We start from the raw sequence: 10705 nt of genomic DNA, 5'->3' as shown, positions 1-10705 counted from the left end.
TTTCCATAAGTCATTGACATTTCATAATGTATACATTTTATTATTTGTTTTTAAACCCTTCCTGCCCCCCGTCATATTTAGACAATTGCTTCCAACTTGCCAAAATGTTTACATTGTGTGTTCTGAAAAATGTTATTAAAGAACTATATTACAATACTTTTATTTTTTTATCCCCTTTAATTTATTATTTTTTCATTGCAGTAATACTGACAATCTAACATCATTGAAAAGCATGCCCTCCCTGTATGTCTACATTTTGTGTTTTGTTGTGTTTGTTTTCTGAAAATATGTTTGAGTAAACATAAAACCTCTCACGATATAAAAACAAATTTATTCAAGTACATGATCACACATCCACACACACTATTAAAATATCACAAGCTCGATATTTGTGATCCATACCTGAGTAATAAATGACAAGGTACAACTGCCCTTACTAATGACGCAAAAAGACACATCTGAGATAGCAAATGAGATACCCAGATAACGTTGCAGTAATGAAGGCAATCGTAACGTATGCGTCCACAACAAGTTTCAAGTGCTTCAATGGCCGCTTATCGTCCTGATGTTGAGTATTGTCATGGTCTAAAAGCAACGCGTTGAGTGCATTCATATATACGGGAAGGCTTCGGCGTCCGTGTGGCACTTCTTGAGCAGGCCCGATGCGATGGCCTTCACCGCCCGCGTGGTCTCGGTGCACGTGGGGTTGATGAGGGTCTCTGGCAGCAGGAAGCCAAAGTAGCCCGTGTCCCGCAGCTCGAAGGCGAATGCGTATGGGATCCCGTTCCTGTAGGCCCAATCTATGGAACTGCCCGAGCTCACGTCTTTATGACAGAGAGGAACAGAAAGCTAAATCCTGCACCTTCATTTATTATGATTTTTCTAACTGCATACAGTGGTCCCTTATCTATAAATAGTACCTCAAAAGATACAATAACGTATACTCACATAGGGTCGTATAACGTATACTCACATAGGGTCGTAGAAGCAGGTCCATATCTGTACTTGACGCCATAGGCTGAGTACAGTGCTGTCACTGCATTGTGAGCTGCTGACTCCTGCAATAATAATAAAATAAAAATCCCATTGATGACAGTTTTGACCCATATTTATGATTCTTCATTTGCCGGTCTTACCACGCAGTTAAAGTTGGGAATGGCGGCGTACTTATACGAGTACGGGTAGAGGAGCATCTGGGCGTACGCATGTACGGAAATGTAGGCCTTGACGCGCTTTTTGTGCTTGCGCAGGAACTTGACGACAGCCTTTACCTCGGGCTCCGATTCAGGGTAGGGCCCGCAGTAGGTGTCGTCGCAGGGGTGAGAGGAAGCCCCCTCTTCTGCGAAACAAATGCATTTTATTTTTACATTTGGGGTATATTTTTTGTTCTTTTTGCAATTACAGGTATTAAAATCATCAAGCCCACCTTTGGCTGCGGCAAATCATGCTAATTAACCAGATGCTAATGTTATGATACCAATTAGCCAGCTAAGCTAATGAGGCTGGGTACTCCAATGTTTGTATAACGCTCAGTTGTGATTGATACTGACAGAGAGGTTGTAATGTTTATTATTGGTGGGTGTATAATAATAATAATTGTTTTTATGAATCGCAGATGATGAGGTCATGTTGTTCACACGTGTCATAAGAGTGTAAGCACCTTGATCACAAAGCCCCCCAAATGACATTTTCCTTACATCGCCCCTTTGTAACTGGAGGGCTTTGACGCCACGAACTCTCCCTTTCGCTCACTGACTACATTACCTTTTTTTTTTTTTTTTTTTTTAAACCCACTGCACTACATTTAGTGACCTAATAAAGGTTCAACAACCATGGCTATTTAGAAAACAACAGCATGGATAACTTGGAGAGTCCAAGCCCAAGTGGGGGCAACAGGGAGTATGCAAGTACACCAATAGCAGACTATCCAAGGAGGGTGAGTTCTCCTTTTGAGAATGTATTAAACTGTAAAAATGTTGATAGAACCGTACATAATAACTAAGCCAAGTCATCTATTTACATGACAATTAAATTGGCAAATTAACATTACTGATTGTACATTATTTCTTATAGTAAAAGCAGACAGACACAAACCAATGGTGACCAGCATTAAGAGACTGGGAAATCCACTTTTAAGTGGTCTCTGCCAGGGCTGACCAAATATTCGCACCAGCAATTTAACCGGTCGTTGTGCAACCGGTCAGGAGTGGCCACTCATTGCTTGTTTTCTTGTAATGCCCGACTAGACTTAATCGCCCCTAATTCGGCCAACTCGGAATCTCACTTTAATTCGTGAAATATATTCCCATTGGAACCTGTAAAAGGTAGGGACAATGGTCAACACAACTTCCTAAAGGTTGACAGATTTAAAACCGAGGCCATGCCCTTTTCGACCTGCTTTGAAACCAATGACGACCCACACCTAGGGATTGGGAAATCCAATCGTGAAAAGATTTGCGATGTCCCAAACGATCTTTGTACGATTGGTTAGGAGTGGCCACTTGTTCCGAACCCGATTTGGCCAACTTGGACCTGGTGGTATAAAACCATCTTTAGCTCTGAAAGTAACAGAAAATCATCAGAAAAATTTTACCAAGATAGACAGGTTCCAAACCATGACCATGCACTTTTTGAAACTGATGACAAGCAACGCTCAGAGATTAGGAAATCAAGTTGTTTAGACGTTCACGTGGGGCCACATCATTGTCAGGGATGGCCTAATATCCATGCTAATAACTCCCCCGATCGTTCACGAGTGGCCAATTGTTTCGACCCTGATTTGGCTAACCTGTAGGGCTGACAGCTTTGAAACCGTGTATCTGCGTTTACAGTTACTGCGTACACTCAAAAGTCTTAACTGTTGTTTCAGACGCACCACCAACGGCATCAGGCAATAGTGTCGGAAGGAGGTTACTCCAAACAGAGCGGCCTCAAGCGGGCGCTCTTCTACAGCGAGAGCTCAAACCGCGACCTGGTCGCTCAAAATACCGCCCTGAGAGCGCAGATGGAGAGTGAGCGTCAGAGCCACCACAGGGAGCGCCAGAGGCTCCAGAAAGCTCTGGATGAGGCAAGGAGCGACCGGAGTTCCCCGGCGATTGAACAGAAGCTCCGGGAAAGGGAGCATGAGTTGGGCGTCCTTCAAGACATTCTGGCCGCGGCTCAGCGGGAAACGGTGCAGGTGCGGCAGTACTGGATGGAGGAGCACGACCTGCTGAAGAGGGCCCGCGAGGACGACTCGGAGAACATCGTGGCGGCCGTCAACGCCGAGTGGCAGCAGTGGTGGAGTGTCCGCGAGCAGGAGGCGGCGGCCCAGCTGCAAGCTCAGTGGGAGAGCGCGCAGTGGCACGCCGAGGAGATGGCGGCTCAATTCAACGCCAAGCTGCAGGGCATCCAGAGGCACAGTACCGACACCGCCGTCTACTACAAGGCAGAATTGGAGCGCCAGCAGTGGCACATGAGCCGAAGCGTCATGGAGAAGGACGACATGATCTCCAAGTTGACCAAAGAGAACTCCCGGCTCGGAGCCGACCACGCCGCCTTGTCCGGACAGATCCTGAAATTGGAATCGGAGGCCTCCGAGCTGCAAAGGTCGGTCTTCCATCTGAAGGAGGAACTGAATGTCCAGCGGGAGACCAAGACGCTGGTGGACGAGACCTTAGCCGCTCTCACGCGAGAGATTGAATTGGAGCGCCAACACCACCGGGAGGAGAGGCAGACGCTCCGAGAAGCTCTGGACGAGGTTCAGACGCCAAGGGACTTGTCGGAGAAGCTCCAGCAGAAACAAGTCGAGGCCGGCGACCTGCAGGACGCTCTGGAGGCCTCCCGGCAGGAAACGGCCAGCGTTCGCAAGTACTGGATGCAAGAATGCGAGGAGCTCAAAGAGAGCGCCAAGGAGAACACCAAGACCATTGTGGAGGCCATCAACAGCGAGTGGCAGCGGTTTAAAGAAGAGTGGGAGCACATTCAAAGGCACAGCAGCCAGGCCCTGCAGGAGAAGGACGACCTGCTCGCTACATTGCCCACCGACATCGAGAAGTTGACATCCCAGCTCATTTGAACCGGAGACCCGAGAGCATCCGGACGCTGGGACTGTGCTAGGCAAGCAAGACGACCTAGACGATCTAGCCTCTCTCCGACAACTTTATAAAAAGTATGTGGTCATTAATTTGCAGTAGGAGTGTCACTGATATGTTTGTGAGAGTTTTTTGAAATGGCTGGTCTAGAACATAACAAATACACTGGAACCTCTGAAGTCAAACACCGTGGAAATACACATCAAAAACCTTAGCGGTTGGACCGCCTGATCTCGTGAGACTTGAGTTCATTGAGCATCCAGGTTTTCCCAAAACTCATACTTCGGCTGACTATGATTTGCTTTTTCATTGGCTTTTTTGTTGTTGGTAGTTTCATTTGTGTCATGCCGGCAAAACACAATCGTGTGACGTGATCATGATAACCGTAGAAAATATAACGGAAGCATAAAAATGGTAGTTCAAAAAAATGTTGAGCAAGAATGTTGTGTTCGATCTTTGAGGTTCCACTATATAAATTGTCATAAAGTACATATTATATGCAGTTTTGTACATTATAAACCAATATAATTTTATTTTTAAAAAAGCTAATAAATGTATTCAAAAAATTATACCCTTTTTATTGTTTATTTCAAATGATTTTCAGGTAGCATGAGGAAAAAGAGTTTTTATGAAGTCAATGTAATTTATTATAGTCCTTAATTATGTTCATATCAAAACATTTTAAGGAATAATGTACAGAGTATATACAATTACATTAGAATAACATTTTCGTTCGTATTAAATATACAGTGTATAAGTTGCATTTATTATATATATACGTACTTATATCCCCTTCAATTACGTATTCAAATATTTTAATCATTAAAATATATTTTATATTTCAATTTATTGTCAATATCTTAAGTTAAAATATTGTAAATACAATTATTTAAACTATAATTGATTTAAAATTACATTTATCTGAGTAATTAGTTTATTTCAAATACATCATAAAATACTGTGTGTATTATCAATACAAAATGCCAACTACTTATTTCAAACTATTTTGAGATGGATGAATTGAGTATCAGTTTGTTTTTTCGGCTCGCAATACGAGACAGAAACGGAGATGCAAACATACCGACCTGCTTTTTATCAGACTATTTTGTAAATATTTCTCTCTGTTGTACGTGTTTTGTGATGACACTCACCACACCATTTGACTTTCCAGTTCCTGTTGGCGTCCACTCCTCGACAGTGGAACTTGCGATTCTTGGATCGCGTCTTCCTCCAGAAGCGATCCTTGCACAGGGAATAAACGTCTGTAATCAGCTACCTGCCACTGATGCTGCTCTAGAGCAACAATTATGTTTTTTTTTTTTCATGAGCGATTGTAAAATTCTATATGATTTCCGGTCATATAGATGTTTATTGTCGTGTATGGGTTGGACCAAGTTACCGTAGTCCAGCTGAAGTGGTATCCGTCCACATTGAAGACGGGCATAATGTAGAAATTAAGCTGGTTGAGCAGTCGTCTCATTTCCGAGTCGTATCGATACGAATTAAGGGCCTGTAATTGAATAGAACAGCAAATCATATCACGCATGTTGCTTTAAAGTCCCTGCAAAGTGAAAATTAAATAAATTGTGAAAAACTGTAATGTTATAGCTCCACAACTACTCAAGGTCTTGAAAATGATGGATGCTTATTTTTATTTTGAATAGCAAGGCTGTTAAACTTTGTCAGTTTAATTACAATGAGACCCTGAACTCTTGTGGCCAACCAATGATACTACATGAGCTCTTTTTTCTTTTTAGGTGATTTTTTAATCCTAGGTTTCCATTTAGATTTCACTCTTTTGTACATTTTAATGCAATTGTATTCCCATATTTATGAAAGAGTAGCATAAAACGTTTTGGGGGGGAAGTATATGACTAAACCATCAAATTTGATCAAGGTTATTTAAATATTGAGAAAAATAGGAATGAATTGGATTCATAAAGCAAATATTGCAACTGCTCATTTTGATGCAGCAGCAACTCTGCATACATGTCAACAGTATGCATTTTTTCTGGTATAAACAAGCACAAATCAGTTAGCATGTCAGTAGCATCTTGGCTTTAATATCAACGCACACACAACATAGTCCAGAACACCAAATTTCATGTGGTTCTAAAGGACCCTTGAAAGTGGTTAAAATGATCCTAAAATGGCCGCTTCAAACCAAAATGCAAAACCTTTTGTGTCTATTCAGGTATGGGTTCTTCAAAGTTTTTGTGGTTCTATTTAAGCTTACCAAATTTCATGTGGCTAGCTAAAAATGGCTTCAGGGGCAAATTGAAAAAAAAAAAACCTCTGAAAATGGCCCAAATGATCCCAAGATGGCTGCTTCAAAACTAAGTGGCAGACTTGTTTTTTTCCAGGCATACATTCTTGAGAGTTTTTGTGGCTTTACCCATGACAAACATAGCAAATTTCATGTGGTGAAACGAGCTTTACAAACTAAATTAATAATGCAAAAAAGGATTGACTTTGAACAAGCCATTGTAACTCTTACCGCACCCAATATTATGAAACGCATACTCTTTTCATAACCTTCGGAAATGTCAGAAATCTGTGATTGAAAACAGGCGTCCTGAAGCAAGCGATGTGCTTTTCAAGCGAAGTGAGCCATTAAACGATTTTAAAAGCACGGCTCTGCTCTGCCTCTGGCGTAACTTTTAAGACTTTCAGTTCATGATGAAACTTGTAAATGTCTGCTTCTGGACCATAAACGAGTGTTGCTTAATTATTTTCACAAGCATGCGCGGTCGAAAGATTTTCATGTTTAGATTTCTACGAGAAAGTACCTCTTTGACGAACCACTGACAAAAGGCGGGTCCTATCCACTCCCTGGCGTGGACCCCGCAATCGATCCAGACGGCTTTTTTATGCGGGCGACCTCTTTTTCCTAGCTGACAGCAGATAAGTGTTGTCAGTTGAATGTTTATTTTTACTTGTCTCGACGTTTCTTACCTGAAGGACATAGAGGGGTCGTCCTTCGTACGACTTCCCGATGGAGAACATGTTGAGCAGGTCGGAGTGAGTTGTGTTCATCTCAAACATCCATCTATGGATCTTTGTGGTGGGAACAAACATGCATTATCTATTTGAAATAAATCGAGTTATTTTATTGGTACATTTTAGCCAACAGGGATAGAAATTCGGAGAAATTTTATGCCAATTTTACACCGTGAGAAATTTTACGCCCATCCAACTCAATGAGTGAACAGCATAGCCTGCAAAACCACTCAAACCAAAATGGCTGACTTCCTGTGTCTTTTCAGGCAGAGGTTCTTCAGACTTTTTTGTGGGTCTACCCGTGATAGACATGCCTACCAAATTTCATGTTCCTTGGTGAAAGACTAAAAAAAAGTCAAAATTTCAAGTAAATCCAACTCCATAATTCAACTTAATTTTAGGGATTAATAACAGTGTCGTCACAACTCGGATTTCCGAGAAAAGTAATAGCACATCCCGTGTTGTGTGAATCAACGTTTTGCCAAATTTTCCCATGTTTCCATGTAACGGTTCAGAAGGAGAAGTGGTACGAATATGTGCGAAGTAGTGTAGTTGGCTTGTGTAGGACACGGAAGAAAGATTACCTCCTCCAGGGAGTGGTAGATCTCGTAGTCATATTGACTGTCTGACCTCCGCTTGCGAGATGAGGAACGTCTTGTCTGCTTTTCAATTTCCTGCTGCAGATTAGAGATAAAAACGCTGCGGGAGGAGGAGATTGACATCACGTTATAAAGAACACTGCAGCGCTATATTAAAAATGTTTGCTGTAAGATATAGTCGGTCGTTTTATGATGCTTTTAGGGCCCATTTAACCTTCCTTTTTATCGTAAAGGCTAACTTTAAAAAATATTCACATAACTTTAGGTTTTTCTTGGAATTGCATTATACAGCATTATAACTTGGAACAGTTTGTAATTATTATAACTTTGCGACTATCTAGCGATGTTCCAACTTCATTTTCGCTATATGCCTTTTTTTTTTTTTTTTTTTTTAGCATCAAAACTGTGGAATCAAAATTTGCAATATAATATAATAGAACATACAGTTATCAGACAGAACATGTTGTCACCTATGTTTGATACGTTCCTGCTTTAAGGTGGCATGTAATCGCCGGGTGTCTCTGCGTTTAATGTGCACATCCACCGTAGCGTTCCGACTGATCAGAGAAACGCTGTTAGGCTGCCACAAGTCCACCTTAAACGCATAAAACAAAATCATCAACGTTATTGCCATCTCTAATAAAAACACACACATGTATTATTTGGTCCTAATATTACGAGGACAGAGCCTACCTTCATGCTTTCTAGAACGCTCCTGAGCGTGCAAACCTCCTCGTCATTACTGGGGCTAATCCTGAAGACTTGATCGCTGCAAGAATAACACGTGTTGAGTAGCACATACTTTGAAAGCAGCTGTTTAACATGTGTACCAAAAGCATCACTTAAAATATGGACATGCGTTAGTGGAATAGCAACTAAGAAGATGAATCCATCTGTTTTCATCCATTTTAGGGGGCTGACATTTTGACACCGTCCTCTGCTGTCGATGGAAATTCAAAGTTTTGTGTGTCCATGGTTGCTCCCATCCTCCTCAAAGTTGCTTAGTTCCAATAAAAACGATACAGACCCCCCCAGGGCATGACAAAAGCCACATTTAAGTACTTGTAAGTTAATATTTCATCAAAAGAGTTGTGACGTTTTTTTTATTAAGGTCGAATTCTTGCCCAGTGCTGCTTTAAGTGTAAACTTGTTTTTTTTGTTTTCTGAAAATGTTCATTTGTGTGCGTGTGTGTGTGTGTGCGTTCACGAAAGGGTTTTACAATGTCCCACAGGAAGCAGGGCGCCCTAAATGAAGGCGTCAGTTCGGGCGACAAAACACTCACCGGCCACTTTATTAGGAACACCCTTGAGCGCCATATGTCGCAACGTAACAATACCTTGATTATTGTCCATGTAAAAAGGTAGAACTGCACTTCATTTGTCAACCAGACTGCTCTTATTTGACGTCCATCCAAAATACATCAATGTACAGTATACTTGCTTATATGGAGGAGGAAATGAGACGAGGTGCCTCCCTCCTCTTGCTCTTCATCAAAAGCTCCTTTGACTAACCCGGCATACAAGACGAAGCCATTTGTGTAATTTAAGAGTCATCCAAGACATGACCTGCCGCCGTGCGGCAGATGTCAGAGTGCCTCGTCGAAACTCACTTCAGCGAGCATAAAACCACAAAGGATTAACTCCAGGCGGCCTTTTTTGGTTTTTCTTTGGCTTTTTGTGGAGTTCTCAAAAATTCTCAAAATTGCTTTTAATCTTGAAATTACACAATTGCTCGATTAGCATGCAATTTAACTCTTGTTTTCTAAACATATATATACGACTATTTTATTTTGGCAACATACAACTTTATTCTCCTATAACGACTGCTGTAATCTTGAAAATATTTCGCCTCGAAATCATTCTAAAAATGTTTTTTTTTAATTCTCAAAAATATACAATTTTAATATTGTAATATACAACTTCACTCTAAAATATGACGGACTTTATTCTCGTAATATTACGACTTTAAATGAAAAAAAACATACGACTCTTCTCCTGTTTGTCATGTTAAAATGATCATCTAAAAAATATTCAACCATTCTTGGAATATTACGACTTCAATATCCATAATCTTTATTTGCACAAGACCTTTGACCCCCTAGTGTTTTTTTTCTCAGTATGCCCCATACACAAAATGTCACAAATCTTTGGTATTTTCCACTTGAACTACAGTTCCCGGGTCCATAAAACGTCCAGGTTTGAGATGTTCCAAGTGCAACATTCTTGCATGCAGGTCTTAAATCAACAAAAATGCACATATAGAGGCTCTCTTTGTTCGCTCCGGATGAGAAAATCCACACTGCGACACATCTGATTGCAATTGCGTCTCATCCCTCATGGCCACACGTGAATGGAAAAGGGGGAGTGGGGGCGGTGGTTGAGGGGGTCTCTCTACTTGTACTTCTTTACTCACCCATCGTAGCGGTTCTTGTAGCGTGAGTGCGCGCATAGCACGCCGCTGAAGATTATCACACTTGGCAGCCAAAAAAGACGAAATGGCCACCCGAAGTCCACTGTCATCATGTGATGTGGTGGAGTGGGGGGTTGAGGGGTGCGGGGGGGGGGGGGACAAAAAACGTCAAAGTTCCAAGGATGAAGTTGGTCCAGTGACTGGAGTCCACTTCCACTCGTCCCAACTCAGACTGCAAGAACGGTTTGTGACACCTGATGCGCAGGAGGTGCCAAATATGAGGAGGAGGAGGAGGAGGAGGAGGAGGTGGTGTAGGAAGAAAGGGAGGGGGGCGCATTTAGCACCTCGCCTGCTTTTAAACCAGGCTGCCTGGTTGACGAGCGGGGTCACGTGGTGCGCAGTGGAGCCCCCTACTCAAGCGCATGCGCATTCACCAGCCCGATTGAAGTCTCAAAAAATGGAAATAAACTGTAATGAAAATGTTAAAATTTGATCTTGAACTGATAGCCAGTATTTCTCATAACCTGAAGTCGTTGTTATTTGATTTGATTATTGTAACGCTCAAGAAAGGGTTTTTATCATGAGAATATTTGAAACTTGGTGTTTCGTCTTGTATTCTGTAT

At 41.8% G+C, this 10705-nt stretch overlaps 2 protein-coding genes across 2 annotated transcripts; one reads left to right on the top strand and one right to left on the bottom strand.

The window, feature by feature from the left end:
- Positions 1-311: 311 nt before the first annotated feature.
- On the bottom strand, positions 312-10349 carry cpa6 (carboxypeptidase A6). The gene is made up of 11 exons (XM_086020141.1): positions 10086-10349; positions 8366-8441; positions 8143-8267; positions 7658-7772; positions 7029-7130; positions 6863-6967; positions 5473-5583; positions 5225-5315; positions 1137-1339; positions 974-1058; positions 312-824 (listed from the first exon to the last, which is right to left on the bottom strand). The coding sequence occupies exons 1-11, from the start codon at positions 10193-10195 to the stop codon at positions 610-612; spliced, it is 1338 nt and encodes a 445-aa protein (XP_085876267.1). The 5' UTR covers positions 10196-10349; the 3' UTR covers positions 312-609.
- On the top strand, positions 1785-4642 carry LOC147127243 (uncharacterized). Its single transcript, XM_086020142.1, has 2 exons — positions 1785-1936; positions 2870-4642. Exons 1-2 carry the CDS (start codon positions 1856-1858, stop codon positions 4055-4057), a joined length of 1269 nt encoding a protein of 422 aa, XP_085876268.1. The 5' UTR covers positions 1785-1855; the 3' UTR covers positions 4058-4642.
- Positions 10350-10705: the final 356 nt, after the last annotated feature.

This window comes from Filicampus tigris, chromosome 21 (genome assembly GCF_054856515.1).
Source record: "Filicampus tigris isolate MCC_2025a chromosome 21, RoL_Ftig_1.0, whole genome shotgun sequence".
Lineage (NCBI taxonomy): Eukaryota > Metazoa > Chordata > Actinopteri > Syngnathiformes > Syngnathidae > Filicampus > Filicampus tigris.
The sequence above is the reverse complement of the archived record's forward strand: the minus strand, read 5'-3'. Positions and strand labels throughout refer to the sequence as shown.

Bases quoted from the DNA above. Each gene is read 5' to 3' on its own strand.
- LOC147127243 (XM_086020142.1), top strand. From the start codon at position 1,856: ATGGATAACTTGGAGAGTCCAAGCCCAAGTGGGGGCAACAGGGAGTAT. The intron at 1,937-2,869 runs GTGAGTTCTCCT...CTGTTGTTTCAG, and splicing joins TAGCAGACTATCCAAGGAGG to ACGCACCACCAACGGCATCA.
- cpa6 (XM_086020141.1), bottom strand. From the start codon at position 10,195: ATGATGACAGTGGACTTCGGGTGGCCATTTCGTCTTTTTTGGCTGCCA. The intron at 8,442-10,085 runs GTGAGTAAAGAA...TTATTCTTGCAG, and splicing joins TACAAGAACCGCTACGATGG to CGATCAAGTCTTCAGGATTA. The intron at 1,059-1,136 runs GTAAGACCGGCA...TTATTATTGCAG, and splicing joins TTCCCAACTTTAACTGCGTG to GAGTCAGCAGCTCACAATGC.